Source organism: Centruroides vittatus, unplaced genomic scaffold (assembly GCF_030686945.1).
Source record: "Centruroides vittatus isolate TY-2023 unplaced genomic scaffold, ASM3068694v2 scaffold_2802, whole genome shotgun sequence".
Lineage (NCBI taxonomy): Eukaryota > Metazoa > Arthropoda > Arachnida > Scorpiones > Buthidae > Centruroides > Centruroides vittatus.
Genome location: NW_027122693.1, coordinates 1,619,451 through 1,640,084, shown reverse-complemented (window position 1 = coordinate 1,640,084; position 20,634 = coordinate 1,619,451). Strand labels below are relative to the sequence as shown.

General features: G+C 29.5%; 1 protein-coding gene across 2 annotated transcripts in view; it reads left to right on the top strand.

Moving 5' to 3' along the window:
• The window catches only part of LOC136987838 (STE20-like serine/threonine-protein kinase), a 53,804-nt gene that overhangs the window by 10,494 nt on the left and 22,676 nt on the right, over positions 1–20,634 (top strand). Inside the window, exons 2-11 of one of the 2 annotated variants that reach the window (XM_067285587.1) lie at positions 4,572–4,736; positions 8,659–8,857; positions 11,045–11,117; positions 12,635–12,829; positions 14,715–14,796; positions 15,397–15,507; positions 17,009–17,026; positions 17,172–17,301; positions 17,640–17,772; positions 19,020–19,468. In XM_067285587.1, the coding sequence (XP_067141688.1) occupies positions 4,572–4,736; positions 8,659–8,857; positions 11,045–11,117; positions 12,635–12,829; positions 14,715–14,796; positions 15,397–15,507; positions 17,009–17,026; positions 17,172–17,301; positions 17,640–17,772; positions 19,020–19,468 (1,555 nt within the window). The remainder of the gene's footprint in view (positions 1–4,571; positions 4,737–8,658; positions 8,858–11,044; positions 11,118–12,634; positions 12,830–14,714; positions 14,797–15,396; positions 15,508–17,008; positions 17,027–17,171; positions 17,302–17,639; positions 17,773–19,019; positions 19,469–20,634) is intronic. The other variant, XM_067285588.1, reaches the window with a different exon arrangement.

Below are 20,634 nucleotides of genomic sequence, written 5' to 3'. Positions count from 1 at the left end.
AGCATATACACTATATATTTTATAGAAAACATTTGTGTTGCCACTATATATTAATAACTTTTTTTTCATTAACCTCTTCATAATGTTCTCAAGGTATTCTTCATTTAAACCAGTGGTTGAATTGAGTCGTCTTCTGTTGCCTTCGAGGCAAAGAAGACTTAAGAGGGTGTTGGAAGACAGAGTGCACAAAAAATCTCTGTGTGTCAAAGTTTTGAACATTGAATAATGATATTCAAAGAAATTAACTGAATATGTTTTAATTAGAATAAACGTAAAGAAGCTGATTCAAAAACAGGATGATCAGGTGATAAACTAAAAGGAGATTGAAAAACATGAGTAGTTAAATGGAAATTGTACAATACATTACGTGCCAGATGATTTCTCTAATGTGCCGCTCTGGGTACGCATGCCACAGGTTCTCTATTTCTGCCGTATGACTTAACCGTAATGATGGATACCATCTTAACAGATGACTGCATATAAAGAAACAAATCTCCTTTAATAATTAAAAATCTTTACAAGTTTTTAACTCTAATTTTATATATTGAATTATCACTGTTTTAAACTTAAAGCAATTAATTTTAGAATTTAGTATGTATTGAATGTATAAGAATAAACAATAAATTATGCCCTTGATCGTGTTTGTTGGGTATCCTCCTCCCTGGCAATGTGTTTTATGTAATCCAGCTCTTTTATTCTATTCAATGCTGTAAAATGCATCACCCGGGAGCTTTGACCGACCATGATCAAGGGCTTAATTAATAACTGAACAATAAATTTGTAAAGTAAATAAAAATAAATAAATATATACATATAAAATTCATAAAATGATTTATAATTTTCATTTTAGTATTATTCCCTTTTCCTCTTTTTCTAAGTATTTTTAACTTCCTTTTTGTTTTCAGTATACATTTTAAACATTAAGTAGATGTTGCGATAAGAATTTTTATTAGATTATAAATACATAGAAATTAATGAAAGAAACTTATATACCAATGATATTATCTGTAAATGGTTTCGAATTTCTGCGGTTCTTTTTTTTTTTTTTAATTGAAACAAGCATTTATATTTTGCTTACGGTTTCTGAGTCTTGGTGTATTTCCTTTTACAGGACTTGAGGTGATTTTTATTAATTACATATAATAAAAAATACAGTAGAACCATTGATTATCCAGGGTAATTGGACCGATGCTACCTCCAATAACTGTAAACTTAGATAAAATAGATAATGTTGACTATTTTAGATTAAAAATTTCTTTATAATTTTTAGTCTAAAATAGTAAAATAAAAGCCTGTTAAGAATAAAAATGTCTATTATTATAGATACACTTTAATATGAATGGTTTGTCTCACATTGGAAGTTTTAAATGATAAAAGTCAACAGAAACAAATCATTTTGTAATACATGTTATTCTTTTAAACTTTTATTTTATGAATTACATTGTAAGAAAAGTAATGGATTAATTTACAGTTTTCGTGGATTGTGATACTACTGCATGTGGAAATTAACATACAAGGTTGAAAAAGTTTCCGGAATTGTTTTATTACTCAAAAGTATGCATACAATTGACAAGTGTCCTTCAAAGTATCGTCCTTTCGCAACCACACACTTTTGTCAGTGCCGGTATGGCTGCTGAAAACATTCTTGGAAGCCATCTTGTGACATCACCTGTAATGCATGTGTTACACTCTGTATAACCTCATCCACATTCTTGAAGTGGCATCCCTTGATGGCTTCTTTCAACTGAAGGAAGAGGTAGATATCACATGAAGCCTGCTGCGAGCATTCATGGTGCATGTTCAATTGATCATGCAGGATGGAATGACAACTTTCAACTGAAATTCCTGTTGTCTTGGCAATCTGCTGAATTGGCTGCTGGCTGTCTGACCTCACAATCTCTCATACAACTGACACTTTGAGGAGAAAGTGTCAGTTGTATTTCGACAGAAACCACTTCACAAATCATCAGTTTTTTCGTCCCGCACGAAAGTGTTTTTGCCACTCAATAAATTTGAGAATGCTTCATGGCAGATTCAACATTAGGCATCCTGAAACATCTTCAAGGTCTCAGAGGGTTTTTCTCCAATAACACTCAAAATTTGATATTTGCATGTTGTTTTTCACAGACATTTTCGCCAGACTCTGTTTCATGATGTCTCACTAACACAACCTTCAGTGAATGGAAACTGTCGTCATCTTTGCAGCAAGTGCAGTTTTGTTTGAACACGTTTCTCTATTCTTGACATGTTTAATTAATTAACTAAGACATGCATTACATATTCTCTTTTTCATTGCCTTTAATTGATTAACCCAGCATAATTGCAGGAACTTTTTAAGCTACCTTTTATATCAGATGTAAACAAATGTTATATATAACCAGTGACACATCTAGGGAAAAAATGGTAGACAGGGCACCAAATTAATTATTTCAGTATCTTATGTCATTTTAAAAATGTTTCTATCTTTTGTTTATCCTAAACAATTTCAATTATGTGCAAAATGAGTGTGCCGAAGAGAAGCAAAACTTGTGAGATTCATATAGTAAATGAAAATAAAATTTGTTTTTGTTATGCTAAAAGATATATGCTGCTGTTTGTGTCTTACTATCCTTACCAAAATGAAGGACAGTAACAACAATTTCATGCAACTGATAAACATAACTATGTTTTTGCAATATAATTTTATAAGATTATATAATAAACTTTTATAAAAGAATTAGAATAATAAATGGCCAAGCCTGTTCTAAAAAGTAACTTAAAAATATATAAATTTAGATTATATTAAAACATTTGTGAATGTATTTTCTGATGGCACGTGCCCTGATATTTCTACTCTGAATCCATATATGCATTTAAATAACCAACTGCTAGATAAGAATGATTGGACCGACTTGGTCGAATATGGTTTATATTCAAATTAATTATATTATTATTGTATTATGTATAAAGAAACATAAATTGATACATAAAATAATGAGTAAAGTTACATTTATTGCAGTTATTAAATAGCTGCATTAGTTTATAATAAAAGATTAATCGTCAATAATACGATACTTACTTTTCTTGAAGTAGATACTTTTTATTTTACATTTGTAAATTTAACTTTATAAAAGGCTTGAGTCTCGAGGTGTTTTCTTACAAATTCTCTGGTCGGATAATAGGAGACAAACTTTCGAGGTGACATTACGATGCAGTATTAAAACGGAAAGTTGTTTTATGTATCGAGAAGAACAAATGTAGAACTGATGAACGTTTATATTTTGTTGTATTTGTATTGTTTTTCTAACTTATCTAACTAAATTTTATTATTGAAAAATTTTTCCTTTCTAAAGTATATTAAAATTTAATTTCAAACTCATCATAGAATGTAAAAAAATGCAGTAGAGTCTATCGTACTTAAATTTGTTAATTTATTCTTTTTAAAGTTAATGTAATTACTGAAAATCAAATGTAAAGATAAAATTGTGGCCCATCACAATGCTGAGCCACAATTTTTAATCATATGTTAATTTTAAAATTTTACACTCGAGACCAGAATTTGTATATACTGAATTGGGACCTTTGCCCCTAAGATTTCCATATCTGGTCTTAATTTTCATCTATCTAACTTCATTCTAGAGAACAGAAATGATTCCAACTTGAGCACTGGGGTGAAATCTACACTCTCTGAAACCTGTAACCGGCGCATAACGCGTATATATTGTATATCACAAGTGACAACCTGCACCTACCTCCTCCAGTGCATGACCGCGCATGTCAGGCAGGACCCGCTTCGGCGGAATGACACCCGATCGCACCGAATAACATACACTCCGTCCAGGAAATTCCTTAACCGGTTGACCTGAGCAACGTGCTTGTTTGAAAACATTTATCACCCGTGATATACAATATATACGCATTACGCGCTGGTTACAGGTTCCAGAGAGTGTTCATTCTACAGATTAACAAAGGACAGACGGATGACAATGGGAATGTATAGGTCTGCACTTTGATCATTTCAGCCCCAAAATGAATTACAATTATGCATGTTAAATATGTATAAAAATGTTAAATTTATACTTTTAAGTCCTTAAATATTTCTAATAACAGTTAACCTTACTATTTATGAAATTTTCCAAACATAATAGATAAATTTATTAACTATATTTATGAATTTTTAACATTGACAACTAGTTTTTCTAATATATTTTTATACAAAGTAATAGAGTTTATTGGAAATAAAAATTAATTAATATATTTGTAGTAGAATTTGTAAGTTTAATTGTATAAATTTCATTTTTATAGGGACATTGACATTTCAATAGTTATTAGATTAGAGATTTTATAGATTTCTTTTATAATTAATTAATTTGAATAAGCAAACATTAATCACAGTTTTTTGTACTGATTAATTAGTAATTCAGGTTATAGACAGGTACGTGATTAAAATGGATGTATGCCGAAAGCTTCCGAGTTATGTAAAGTAGTAGCAGTAGTAGTAGTATTTTAAAATTTTATTTATAGAATGACGCTCTGCTTACAGTTTAATTATATTTTAAACATAATTTATATTAATATTTTATTTATTTCAGGCTCAGAATAAAGAAACGGGACAGTTGACAGCTGCTAAAATCTGCGAGCTAAAAGGTGAAGATGACCTTGAAGATTTTATGGTGGAGATAGATATTTTAACAGAGTGCAGGCATCCAAATATAGTCGAATTGATCGAAGCATTTTTTTACGAAAGCAAGTTATGGGTATGCAATTTGTTAATTCATATTAATTGGTTTTAATAATTAAGAGCGAAATTGTTGTATGTGGCGAAGGACAGAACCCAACATATTCACGTGGACCGCTTCTGAAATATTCCTCGGGTTTTTCGATCTCGAGTCCTCCGCAGCGATAGAATGCCACCCTAACTGTTCGGCCATTCGGCCATCTCTAAAATACATTAAGTTAGAATGGGTTACTAGATTAAGTAGTATATTTGTTTGTAGGTTCTACGATAATACATTTTTCAAGGAAAATTGATACATTATTTATTATAATTCTTTTTTCAGAAGACAAAAAACTGTTTTAATTAAAAAATTTTTTGTCTTCTAGAAGAAGATTTAGAAGTTATCGTTAATTTATAGAGTCATTGTTACCTTATTTAGAAGATAAATTAATTATAATTTATTATATAATAAATGTCTATTTGTAAGTTTAAAATATTAAAAAAAATTCTTAATTTGATTATATCTTCCTAATTTTTTATATCGCTGTATCCACAAGTTTCCAGAACGTGCTTTTGAATTCTGCCACACGATAGCATCTTGGCAGCCAATAAGCTACTGCTAGTTGTTAGCATAGGTCTACAATTTTTACTTTTTCATTGGCAACATGTTTTATAATATCAATTTAGGTAAATATGCAGTGTTTGGTTGCCATAATAGCCATAGAGTTCTTTATAAGTGGTTTGGAGCTGTATGCAACGTACACGAAAACATGATGCATCAAGATTGTCCATCTATTCTTGCAATTGCAGATGTGAATGGTGCTGATGGGACCATAACACAGCTGTAAAGTATGTCCATAAGAGTAAAAAAGTCAAAGGAACCATACTGCTAAATGTGACTCTTTGCGAGATATAGCTTTCCAAAATCAGTTACACATAATCACAAGTCACACCGCTCATTTCACGCTCTGCTAAGACTGTCGTGTTTGACTATTTAGCCCACGTGACTATGCTGGCTTTGAGTAATCCACATGACTCTTCACGATATAGTTTTAGGGGATGTTGGGGCTTGTCCCATCTGGGCGCTGAGGTGCAAGCAACAGCTAGCACCAAAACGCATGACTTTGTGCGGAGCATCGGTCAAGGTGCAACAGTGAGTCTTGATGACACAGAACATGGAGAAGTAGTAGGGAGTAGTACTGGTATATGGGAAAAACTGTTTTCATTCAGTAGAAGTTAATGCATGTATTCAACCATTCCAGTTATATTCATTTTCACGTGATGAAAATTTAAGAAGAGAATGGGTATCAACCATGCATGTACATCCAGCTAGATAAATAACTTTGCCATCATTAGACACACAATTCCTTGCAGAATGATTACTTGCAGATAAGGTTTGTGATGGCTCTACATTTTTCTTAAGGATACAAATGTTTTATGACAATTTATAAATTAAAATTTCACCTACTTTACCACTTAAAAAATAATTATAAGAGTCGAGACTCCTATAATTAATCATTTCTTGGTAATCACAGGCTTTACTTTTAATAAGATACTCCAAATGCGGCCTTTCTCTCCTGTCATTATTCCGCAATTTTAAAGTACTAATTTACGAAAATGACTGCCTATCTGAGAATAAATTAGAAAATACAAGTTTGTAGAAGAAACTGTGAAAAACTCCGAAAATTTTGCATTACGCCACAGTACGGGAAAATACACGAACCTCCTCTGTAAACTTGTGGATGAAATAACACTCATTAGCATAAAATTAAAATTAATATAAATGTTACTGTACAAGAGGTGACATATTTCGACATCTGTTTCCTTGAATATTCATTTGTTCCGTATTTAAATGAAATAATAAATTATATCGGAGCCAGTTTTATGTTTTCCTGATATACAGTATATAATGAATACTAAAAACAAACTATTTATTATTCGGTTTTAATTATAAAAGTTTAGTAGTTATTTTAAATAAGTTAAGATTGTTTTTACTTTAATTACATTAATAATAACTAAGAAAGAATTAACGTGACAATACAAAAATAAAAGACGTAAGATTGTTTTAGTGTTTTGTAAGACACATTTCTATTAAGTTGTGACTGGAATTTAATGTAAACATTTCAAAGTTTGGCTCTTAGTTCTTTGCGTTTATTAAAGAAAGTATTTTTTAACAGTGACTTGAATTTAATGTATTGTAACATTTAAAAAATCGGGTTTTTAATTAAAAATGTATTAGTTTTATTTTAAAACTCCAGATTAAACAGTAGAATGACATTGAAAAAATTCAGTGTGTTTAATGAAGATAAAGAAAAAATATTATAATAATAATAGCGTAAATTTTATTTATAATTCTTAGTTTGTAAGTTTTGATTGTTGTTCTTTAAAATAATTTAAGAATTTAGCATCTTTTTATTTATTCTTACTAACACTACAAGTGTCGTGACGACGATTTTAATATTACTTTCCTGGCTATTATATACTGTATATACTGAAAGTATGGCAGTCGGTCAAAAAATGACCCTCCAGATATTACATTTTTGGACTCCGGACTGTTAAACATTGAGGAATATTAATACAAAAAAGTTGGGGTTTTTTCTGTGTGTATGGATGTTTGTATGTATGGGGTGGCACAATTTTGTTTGCCCACTTTAATGTCTGTGTCTTTTGTCAAAAATTTTTGAAATTTTACAGAGAGTTTTGTGTATTAGAGGGATCGTTGCCATTAAATTTTGATGATTAAAGGTTGAGAGGATGGGGAGATAGATAGAGGTTGTGTCGTACCTTGAGTAGGGTTGGACTTAATGAAGATTTCACTTGTAATCCTCCAACTGCCGTATATCTTTGGGCTATAATTTGGCAATAATAATTAAACTTATAATAAATTTGGCCTTACAGGGAGCCATTATTATTGCTAAATTATAGCTCAAGGATATACGGCAGTTGAAGGGCTTGCTATGTATCGGGTTTTTTGTGGATGTTTATATTTAGATTTTACTTGTTATTAGCATTTATAATTTTTTATAAAACTCATCTTTACCTTAAACGTTTTGTTGTTTTATAATAATTAATTACAAAAAACATTTTTAATAAAATATCATAACATATAGTTCCACATTCGGTTCTAGATGTCGTTGCTGGATTTTTTTGTCTTTACGTAATTAATCTGGCAATTATATATTTGATTTAATATTACTTGAAAGATATTATAATTATTTCTATATCTTGTATTTAATTATTATATAAACAGGTGCACTCTAATATACAGTGCAGCTGCAAGACGTAATGTTTGTTTTTATATATAAATATGATATTTTATCTGAAATACAGTTGTTGTATGTTGGTTTTTGATTGTTTTAATGTAATTTCAGTGCATTTGTTAGAGCTTTAGTTTATTTAAAATAATGTATAAAGAGTATAATCTATTTTAAATCCAAATGAAATAGATAGGAGCCATGTTATCTGTCTACATTATATATGGTTAAAATGCTATAGATATTACTGTTTCTTTAGTACTTTATGGTAATGGAGTAAATTGACTGTTTACCTAATTGAACATTATGAATATATTCAAAGCTTTCAGTTACTTGTTCAAGGTTAAGTTGCAAGTTACACTTACAATTTCTGTGTATATTACACTATATAATAATCAGAAAACTTAAGAATATTATACATGTTTAATTAATATGTATCAAGTTTATAAAAAGAAATTTGTCTAAGTATATAGGAACCACAGTAAGGGTCAAGAGCCACGTGGCTCTTCTTGACCCGCACGCTGGCCAAACTATGGCTCACAAGCCACAGTTTGGCCAGCTTGGACACGCACACACTGGGTTTTTGAATGGAATCTGTAAAATATAGATTATTGAATTTCAAAATATTAATAAACTCAAAAGAAAACGTTTTATTACTATAAATTTTATAAAGCTTCTTGTAATTTCTTGTAATGTATGTCTTTACAGATGTTAATAGAATTTTGCGAAGGAGGAGCATTAGACAGCATCATGTTAGATTTAGAAAAACCTCTTTCCGAACCTCAGATACGTTATCTATGCCACGAAATATGTGTTGCTTTAGATTTTTTGCATAAAAACAAAGTCATTCATAGAGACTTAAAAGCTGGAAATGTTCTGTTAACTTTAGATGGAGGAGTAAAATTAGGTAAGTAATGTTTGGTCTTAATACAATTTTCCAAAGAATGATAGTTTTTTTTTTCTTTCTTTTAATAAATTTAAAAATGTAAATAATTATAAGTTTTTATGTTTGATAAACCGATACCCTGTATCCTGCAGTATCAAATATTTATTTTATGTTCTATCATCAATAAGTAATTTTATTCGTATATCTATTTTACGTACCTTTGTATAGGGGATCATGAGTGGAAAAAGTTTAAGAAGTTTAATTACTTTAATAATTAATTTAGAAGGTAAATACGTAAGAACGTTTTTAAACACGTATTTGTGATACGAAATTATTTATAAACACAAGTCTGTAGTAAATTTTTGTACTCTTGAATATGTTTTACATATAATTTGCAATAGTTACAACAAATAAATTATTATTTAAGCAAGACAAATCTTATTTTGTTAATTAAAGCAATATGTCTACATTCCTTTGTGCAGTATTATTTTTATTTTGACTTCATTTGGAAATTTCTTTGATGTTTACTCAATTTTTCTATAGATAATGTTTGTTACATACATTTACCAAGTTTTAAGACTAGGATTTAAGATAGGAGGAGCGATAATGAGATTTTGCTTCAGAAAGTAATAAATTAGCTTTAAGGAAAATCATTCCCGCTGCTAAATCTACATTAAAGAAAATCTTAACCCGCTCACTAAAGGAATTTAGTGTTATACATCTGTTCGTTTGCCACACAAAATATAATTGAATTTTTTTAAATATTATGAAAAATATATCCAAATATGATGTGCGTAATCACGTCTAAATGTATGGCAGAAATCATAAACAGAATTTCTCCCATTCTGACGCATTAAAAATTTATAAATGACGCAAATTACAATCGTAATTATACTCCACATATAATCCCAAATTTATTCAGATATTTTGGCCCGTAATTGTATTATTTTTAAATTATTATTGTAAGGAGTTTAAAAATAATTTTTATATTTGTTTTAAAAGACATGGTTAATAATGTAATGATTATTTTCTTGTTTTGCTTTGCTTTTTATATTGACAGAATTTGATTTATGTGTTAAATAATATATAAATTAAATTAAAATCACAATTTCTGTAAAATCTTGTAGCAATTTTTGTATATTTTTAATTCTGAGAATTGGCTTAAAACTCTTAAAACGTCATATGTTATATCTGGAAGTCGAATATCATTTTCACTTGTAGCATTTTATAAATTAATGGAGTATTTCATAAAAGCAGAAGTGTTTAGAAAGCCAGTTATTGACACATTTAATTAAAACTATTACAAGATACAGTAGAGTCCCATACAACGTGCAAATAAAGCAAGCCACGACCCTCGAATTTTGTCGATCAGAGGTATATGCTTTTTTTTCAACTTATAGGTCAAGGTTTAAACTTTCATAAATCGTGTGATAATGCAGGTTTTGATAACGCGATTTTCTATAACGAGTAACGAATTCCCCGCAATGTATGGGACTCTATTGTATTCAAATTTTCTGCATTAGTACAAGATGTATCCTATGTTCACTTCAAGTGATATCGTGAACTGAAGTGGTCCGAAAGGTTCGAAAATGTTTTTCCTTTACTTAACACGTTCATGGCGTCAGTAGATAAACATTTAGGCAGCTGCTGGGCGTTACGAGTCACGGGTGACTCGTAGTCTATTTTAATACAGGGCGGCACAAGTCACCTGTGCTTCGTACTATTAAATTAATATATTTGATTGCATATAATAAAATAATATCAAGTATGATGTTTGTAGAATAATGTTATCAAAACATATGTGCCGCCCCATGGAAAAACAAGCAATTATGTCTGTAGCCCTAACTAGACATGTCCATACGAGTCACATGTGCCTCGTAACGCCATGAACGTGTTAAACTGTTGGTTTCATTAATGTAAGTGTATTTTCTGATGAAAACAAGAGTAGATTGAATTCAATTTTTGAAAGGAAACACAGAAAAAGTCATTTACGCTTACATTCTGCATAGATCTTTACAAATATTATATCTTTATTTCTTCTTTATCTTCAGTACTTACAGGACAGAAACAGTAAAATTTACATCATTCACAAATAGAATAATTTATAAGCGTAACTCAAATTATTTATTATTTTAAAAATTAAAATTATTTATTTTGTTTTTTTTAATTGAATAAATGTTATGTATATTTATATTCTTTTAAATGTAGCTGACTTTGGAGTGTCTGCAAAAAACAAATCAACAATGCAAAAGAGAGATTCCTTCATTGGTACTCCATATTGGTAAGTTGAGAGAATTGTTAAAAATATTAATTTTTTTATTTTTTAAATGAGAAGTAATTATAAATATTTTATTAAATATATCCGCGCACCGTAAACTTCCGGCAACCAACGGCTTTGATAGCACACGCTACTTTTTTACTCATTTTAAATGACTGTTATCGGGAGAATCAAAACTACAGAATAGAATGTCATATGAGGAATGTAAATTTTACAAATTTAAATGTAAGAACAAAAACTTCTATTAAGATTGTATAAACTGGACACAAGCATCTGTGGCCCCCGAGTGGCATGCAGCCTGTGAGGTCAGTACGGGGCTTCTGGGGCTTCGGCAACACAATTTAATTTTACTTCTTTTCTGCCTCGTGTCATTATACAACCTTAATTAAGCTGGTATTCGTGACGAAGAAAGTTCAAACAAAACTTGACTAATGAAGAGATGAGAATAAACTATATATTATTAGTTTGCATATCATTAGCATATATTATTTTAGTACGTAGTGGTTAATAAATCATAGTAAATAGTAAAATATGTATATCAAAGAATCTGTTTTATGATTTATCATCAGTAAATGATTTTATTTGTATACCTATTTTATATACCTATATACTAGGAGTCGCATAAAATTTTCTTGGGTAAAAGAGGGTTGCAAATGAAAAGTTGAAGAAGCCATACACCATATGCTTTGACAGTTTTGATTCTTTCTTATTTTCAAGCTACACAGCCTTTGTAAAAATCCAAATCCAACAAAATGCATATTCTCCTTTTGCTTATTCGGTGATTGTAACTTTTATTTTTATGGAAAAACGTGTATTTATTTCAATTCCTAAAGTAAATCTGTAGCATATCACTCAAACATTATGCAGAACTTCGTACAATAGCGAAAAAGGTTTATTAAACCAGAAAACTAACATTTTTCGGTCATATTGACATTCATCGGGTTTCTGTTCCAAAAATTCAATTTTGGAACAAGGTTGTGTAGATATAAACTGAAATTATTCTTAATCTAACTCTTATTAGATTATTAATAATTTAATTTAACAGAAAGATATAATATTGATACAGAATAAAGAGTAAGTTTATAATTTCCTTATATTGCATTTGAAGAAAATGTAAGTCCATTTTTTTTCAAATGCGATATTAAAGTAACTTATTACTAGCTTTTAGATTGAAATTAGTTTAGTTAATGAATAAATTTTGCAAAACGAATGCAATACTGTATGAAAATATTGGTGCGTAAACAAATAATTGACATGTATTCGTTATCAAAATTATCTGCTAAATTAAAAATTAAGCTTAAATGTGCAGAAGATATCTTTCCAATAAAATAGATTAATAGAATAAATGTTTATTAAGTAATTACATTCACCTACTTATTTATTTATTTATTTTTATGTTAATTTTTCTTAAGATACATTTTAACAAGATATTAAATTCCGTATTTCTATTAGTATTTAAACATTTTAAAGTTTCTATTAAGTTTAAGCAATTGATTAATATTTTAATGATTGTTTTTCAGGATGGCACCCGAAGTAGTTCTTTGTGAAACTTTTCGTGATAATCCTTATGATTATAAAGCTGACATCTGGAGTCTAGGTATAACACTGATAGAATTAGCTCAGATGGAGCCGCCTAATCACGAGCTAAGTCCTATGAGAGTATTGCTTAAAATCCAGAAGTCAGATCCTCCGACTCTCGATCAACCGTCAAAATGGTACGTCAAAGTATTAATGAGGACGAAAACATACATCAGTTCTCATTAAACATTTGCTGGAATTTATTACAGTTATCTTAATAAGTACAGAGTTTTTCAAAAGAATGCTATCGTTTTAAATTATTGTAATGTACATTAAAACAATGGAAAACTGTCCGAGTTCCACATTTTCCCATTACAGTTGTTCAATGTGAGCACCTCATGTTACATGGCACACATCCAACTGATACTTAAATTCTTCCTACACTCATTACGGTGTATCCTTATTACTCTTCCCATAGCAGCCACAATTCTACAGCTCCTGCAGATTACACAATTAAAAAAACTCACACCTTTAAAATCCAGTAACAAATTTAATAAAATAAGAACATTTTTGACCAGTTTCACTGACCTTCTTCAGTTACAATAGAACAGAAAAATAGAAGAACATGAATACAAAAATTTTAAAAATGTATGTACAATTATAAGTTTCCAATTTTTCTAGATATCCCATAGTGGGTCTGATGATGGTTGCTTGCTTCCAGTTTACTCGTGTCTTGATGTTGTGAGTAAGCCGCCAGTGTCGTGTTATTGAGATTTTTTTCAATTGCATACTTATGCTCCTTGAGTTGTCGTTGAAAATTACACCCAGTGACACCTATGTAGACCAGTTTTGATTTGAAATGTTGGTCGTTTATCAGGATGGAGTAAATCCCTCAGGTCGAATTACAGTTATATGGTTTCTTATCATTCCTTAGAATTTTGAAGATTGTTGGGTTATGTATCGTTCTTAAAGATAGTATATGATTTAAGACAACCCTTTGTTTCTGGTTTTTGGAGTCACCATCTTCATTTATGTCATTTCTAGAAGTAGTAGACAAGATATTTGAACACAGATGGGAGATAAAACTTGGATGGTTATTTCTGTTGATTGGTGTACGTCGCATACTTCTCAGATAATAATTAACATAATTACAGTAATTTAAAATAGTAGCATTCGTTTTGGAAGACATTGTATATTTATCCTTACATAATGGTAGTCAATAAAGAAATTATATACAGAACTTCATTTTTCATTTATCTCTTACAAATGTAACTTTCCATAATTTAAAGGTTATATTAGCACTTAAAAATATATTCATTTTACAATTTATTGCTTTTATATCAGCTATTTAATAAGTTTATTATAATTTAAATGATTAGACAATGAGTTTAGAAGCAATTAATCATAATCCTTATAGTTCAAAAGTAATCTGGAGTCTAGTCTTAGCTAATTTTGATATCCAGTAAGAGGAGGCTTACATGGCATATTCAAAGTCATATTAACGTCAGAGCTGGTAGAACATCTCAGTAAGATACCAATCAACATTACTGACAGAAACATGTTTTAGTTGTCTTTTTGAGGAAGAACATGATTGCAATTGTCATTATAAAGAATGATTGACATCAGCTACTCAAGTGATTGACAAATAAAATTTTCTTTGGGTCAGAATTTTTATATTTCTAACTAAAACGTCCATTGGATAATAGAAAAAACAAGTTGAGGCATCAACAGAACTTATAACTAGTCTGGATTAATAAAAAGTATAGCAATAACAATTGGCATAGAAAGGGTTAAGTTTCTTAGCACTTATGTGCAGTGTGATGTTCGAATACACAATGTAAGCTTCCCATTGCTATTGGATATCAAAACTTCAATATTCCCAAAAGTAGCAAAGACTAGGCCCCGCTTGATCAGACTGTAGTTGATTATATTACCGTATTTTATGGACTATAAGACGCACTTTTTTCTTCGAAAAATTGCCTCCAAAATTCAGGTGAGTCTTATAGTCCATAGTGTCTTATAGTCCGTAAAATACAGTATATGTTATCATAATTCATATATATCTTCATATTTATATTTCAGGTCAAAAGCATTTAATGAATTTCTTTCATTGTGTCTTACCAAAGATCCACAGCAAAGGCCTAATGCAGATGAATTATTAAAAGTAAGCAATGAAAAATTATAATTAAAGATTCAATATTTATGCAGTTGGTACAATTTACCTTTCATAAACTTATTTATATTTTCAAATATAATTTGTTTTATGGACAATATTACTATACAGATATGCACTGCTTAATGACGGGGATGTTTTGAGAGAGACATTGTTAAGAAACTTTGTCGTCAAGCAAACATCGTATAGCTAAGTTAGACAAATCTATATAGTATAGTCTACTATTCATATAGGCTATATAAATTGTAACACAATGATAAATAATAGAATGTGCACAGTAAAATACAGTATTTCGTGTTTTGATGTTTAAAACTAGTTTAATTTTACTGTATTTCACAAATTTTTTGGATACACTTTACTTTACTGGCTGCTTTGTAGGTTTGTTTACGCATTAATGCATTGTGCATGACTTCATGTTTAACAGGAGCTATAAATTTTCAGCTTCATTATAGCCTTATGGCACCTTTGTTGTATATCAGTCCATTGTTAAATAGTGCACGCCTGTGTAGTTTTGTATTTTGTTTCAAAACAGTTTTATGAATTAATTGTAGCGATTTTATTAATTTCAACTTATTTATAATTTCTTTCTAGCATCCTTTTATTACATACGCTTCAGATAAAAAGCCTTTAAAAGACTTAATTAGTGAATATAAAGCAGAAGTAGTTATAGAAGTTACTGAAGATGAAGAAGAATCACAGGATGTGAGAATATTTTTTATTACTTAAACTTTAATAATGTTTTAGGATACTCTGCAGTTATATTTTACCTGTAGATATATCTTAGTAAAACTCTCGTTTTAATTTCCAAAGACGGATTTACTATCCAAAAACATTTAGTTACGAAAATTATTAACTTTCATAAGCATCCTTGAAATAAATTAAATTTTTTTGGCGTTTGATTTTAATTACAGAATCCCAAAATCAATTTTTCTTGTGTACGTTTTTACATATAACTTTATAAATCTGGAATGTAGAGTTAAAATACTTTCCTTACATAAAAATATCTAATTATTTGTTTCTACATATATTATTATCCATTGTGTCGTTCATTAATTTTTATTCATATAGGTAACTCTAGGTATTTGTGGGGATTAGGTTCATTGTTAATCTCACAAATATCAAATAGAGCTACGAGAAAATACAGTTAGGTTCCCGTGGATCAAACCGATATGGCTGAGCTAGTGCCGTCTCGGGAATATTTAAACTTTTTACAGATGATTCAATAAGTAAATAATAACAACTAATGTTAATTTTATTCATGTGTTTAATTATGTTAAAAACGTTAGTCTTAAATTTGAAGATGATTAGGAGTAGTTACAAACAGTTTGGAAAAACCGAATTAATGTTACTTGACAGACTTTTTAATTCATGCCCTTCAAGATATGGTAGCCAGACTGCTTCCAAAGCTTGCTTAAACTTGAGATTGCACTTGGGAGTGTGGTCTGATTCTTGCAATTCCTTGCATAACTTATTAATAGTGCTGTATATTTTTGAGAGGTCGGAAGCTGTCATTGACAGCTTTAGCATTTTTTCTGATCATCATTATCATCCTCATCCTCTTCGCCGTCATGTAAATTTTCTGTAATCGTCGTGGGTTCTGTCATTGTCTGGTACAGTATGTTCTCAACTTCTTCCATTTACACTCCTCACCAACTACTTGCTTTGCCGTTTTTTACATTATTATTATTGTACAGAATTATGTATATACTGTATTTGCATAATTGTGACATAAACTTTGTCATGTACGATTTGACAAGGCATTGTTGCTGTAAAGCAGCGACTCGGTTTGGTAGTAGCTTAATTAGGTCAAAAAATATAAAAATTGAAAATAACAGAGTACAGACATATTTGTGTGAATATGTATTTTTGTGTTCACGAATATGTAAATATTTTGGGAACAGTCACGCAGTTACTCACAAATTTTCAATCACGAATAGGTAAAAATGCAAATACCAAGAGTTACCTGTAAATTCTTTAGAATATGAAAAAACTATTCATTTCTCTTCTAATTTTGTAGAATTGATGAAATTATCTGTAGTGAATATTTTAATAATTTTATTTACACAATTCTGTATGTTTTTGAAATATATTTCTTGTTAAATCATTACATACTTCTATTTATCTATAATAATTTGTTTGAAGAGAATGTTTAAAGTTAACTGTGATTTCTTTCTTTTGTAATTTTTTATGCTGGACATGCCAGCTCAGGCTGAAGAGATTGGTATGTAGTATGGTATACAATGGTCTTAACAAAACTAATTTAAGCTTTCGTTAGATGAAAAATTGTATATTAATATCTAAATTTGTTTTGTATAAATTTTATTTTTCTCCTCAATAAAAAAATACTACAAATTTCTTTAATTTAGGAAAATAGTAGAAATAGTCTATGTCGAACTTCTCATCTAAGCCTGGAGAGCGAAATTGGTGGCGATAACATATCTAATTTGAGTGAAAATATCGAAGAACTTTCGGGGCCTAAGAAGACGAATGAAGAAGGTTGGTAAAGTTCTTTTGTTTCTCTTTACTTTTTGTAAAATTGACAAATAAACATATTTTTTAGCCTTGTTTTCGTTTGAAATATCTGTAATTGAGCCTTAGTGGGAGCTAATTTCATAAATTAGGCCAAATTCCAATACAATTAAAATTTTTGTTTTGTTAAAACATTTAAATTAAAAATTATCAATATTTCTGCAGAATTTTTAAAATTAAGTTATACTTTTATTTATAGTTTAATTATTTTGATTTGGATGTTTTCGGATTGATTAATTAATTAATTTAAATTCTTTTTTTGAATGATTATTTTATTAAAGTGATATTATAAAATAATATCTTAGTTCCAGTGAGCGAACCTTCTACTCCTTTCGAAGGTGACAAACCTGTTTTCGATTCTATAAAAGAAAGTCCGACGACGGATAAATTGCCAGATGAAACGGCAATGACTTTCGAAGAAACAAACAAAGACGAAAAGTGAGTATATAACAGTTTTTATTTTTACAATGTTAAATTTTGATATAGAAACAAAAGAAAATTTAATAAAAATTTCTCTGAAGATAAACAATTGAAATGCATTGGATAAGATAAATTTTGTCAAAATAACTGCCGGAGATTAAAGTGTTGGCCCACCATTCTGGGAAATCGAGATTTAATTCAGGCAGTCGAAAAACTCATCTCATCCTGGATATGTTAGGCACTATCCCTGACTTGGTTGCCCCATTGTGGACCTGTCCAAACCCAAAATAATCATGGTAAAAAGGACCTCTTAGGGCTGAAAGAGTATGTTGTTTTTATGTTGAAAGCATTGTAAAGTTAAAGTTGAATTTTCATTTACATATAAATAAACAAATAACACATTAAGCCCATTCAAAAACAGAATGTTATACAAGTATATTTCAATCCTCATTCATTTTGCTTTCTTGTATGCATCAAAATTATTATACTTCTTTTACTTTAGCCCCATTTATCATCTCAAAAATTAAATTTGAGTGTTTTTAAAATATGACTGCAACTGTTTTTAATCTAACAAAAAAGTTATATTCATTACTAGTCAATAGGAGAATTTGTTTGATTAGAGGTAAACTTTGAACTCGTACTTTGACTTTCATGAAAATAAGGATCAAATAAAATTTAAATAAACAAAATAGCACGGTACTTTTTAAAATAAAATATTGTGTAATCAAAAAAATATTAATATTCTTATTAAATAGAATATGTTTTGGAAGTTTTATGCATTATCATCTCGATCTTAGGATCATTTAACAGCTATACAGGGTGCATAGTAAAGTCGTTATATGCTGACGTGTGAGCTATGCATAACATATGACACAGTAATGAATGCAGTACTAAGACTTTGAAAAATTACAAATACGCAATATGAATGAACATGCGAGAAATACACATTTTATTGTCTGTGCTTGATGTGCACATTATCAAGTAATGCTTTCTAATCATGCTATTCGTGTATGTAGGGTGTTCTTTTCTGCTAAATTTGTCATGCTCTAGAACTTTGTAATTGACTTTTGTCCTGTATTGTGCCTTGTTTTCCAGACAGAAACACAAACTTTTGAATTTTACCATTTGCAGCACTGCAAGTGTTCTCATCTTGTTGCACATAACTGTAGTATCTGTGTTCATCAATTACACAAGTGTATAAGGACTTTACTTTGTATCCTGTATATTTTTCTGATGAATATATTCTGTCTTTATTATTAAATTAGGCAAGAAGATAGCTCCGTACATCCCATCAAAGACGATGAAAATTTAGAAGAAAAAGTTATATCGACCGAGGAGAAAGAAACTCCCTTAGAACAAAGTTCTGAAAATGAAAAGTCCCACAGATCTCAAGTTAAAAGTGATAAATTAACAGACAGTCATGAAAATTTACCTCAGAATGTGGAGGAATGTACAGAAATTACAGAAACTCCAAAATTAGAAGACACGAAGAATTTTGAGATAGAACAGGCGCAGTCTGGTATAATAGATGAAGCATCGGAATTTAAGTCCGAAGATATTAATGTAAAAAGTGAAGACTTAATAACTGAAAATAGCCGTTTAGAAAATTCGGAGAAGGTTTCTGAAGAACAGTTCAAAGAAAAATCATCGATAAAGGACAATGTTGAAAGCTTAGAGGATGTTCACGAAGAAGAAGATCCAGTTTTAATTTCTGGTAAGTGTACTTTCTATATTTGGAATGGTAATACAGTCAACTTGCATTAATATGAATCTCTAGGGAAACGGTAGTTAGATCTTGCTAACAATTTTCAGGGTCAAGGTTGTATAATTTAGGGCGTTAAGGCATAATAGGCAATCAAAAACTCTAGTAAATTAATTCAAAATGTTATAATTTAAAGTCAAATTTATTTACAAAAATAAGTTAATGTTCTAAATGATTTTTAAATCAGACAAAATGAGGAGATGGTATTCATCCTTGAAAAGTGGAGCAGTTTAACAGTGGTAAAACAAACCAAAGCTAAAAGAAATCTGTTTTTTTTTTCCTCTGTTGAAGATTGTTTGAAAATTAAAATATTTTTGGTGCCACTTCAGATATGCAAACTAGCATGTGTTTACATGAGACCACATCCATTTAACCACTTATCGTAAAATTTTTCTTCACTTTATCATACAAGATTTAATGTGATAATGGCATTATCCATTATCCTGGAAAAATTTGCTTTATTGGAGTTCATTTTTAAGAAGAGTCTACTGTATTAATAGTTAAATGAGTTAACAATATATTTCTTCAAAAACTTATATAATTAATATACTAAAACAATAATATGATAAGAATAGAACAAATACATTAATTGAAGAAGCTGGAAAATTGTTTAATAGAATAATAAAATAATTAGTTTAACTAAGATCCTAGTCTCAGTTTATAGAGTGTTATATTGATTCTGCTGGATGAAAGATATAAAAGAAAAAGTAATAATATTTTGTTAAATTATCATTCTTATTGTACAGATATTTTACAAAAGAATACATGAAATTCATTATGAAAGACAAACATTTAAAAGTGTACAATACCAATACAAAAGAGAAAATATTTCCTTTTTTTTATTAGCAATGTTCATTCGTTTTTTTATATTCTAATCTTTTGTTGTGTGTTCATATCTTCAAATAATAAGAAGTCTAGAATCACACTTTGCACTGCAGATAATTGCTGTTCTAAACATGTCAAATAGAAAATTCTTAAACAGCTTGTTCTGTAGTTATGCATTGATCTAGATCCAGTATATAAACCAAACAGGGCACATTCCACCACCACAATAACAATCAAATAATGTAACTTCCTTTTGTGTTTTTATTGAGATAATGCATTTGTAAATAAAATTA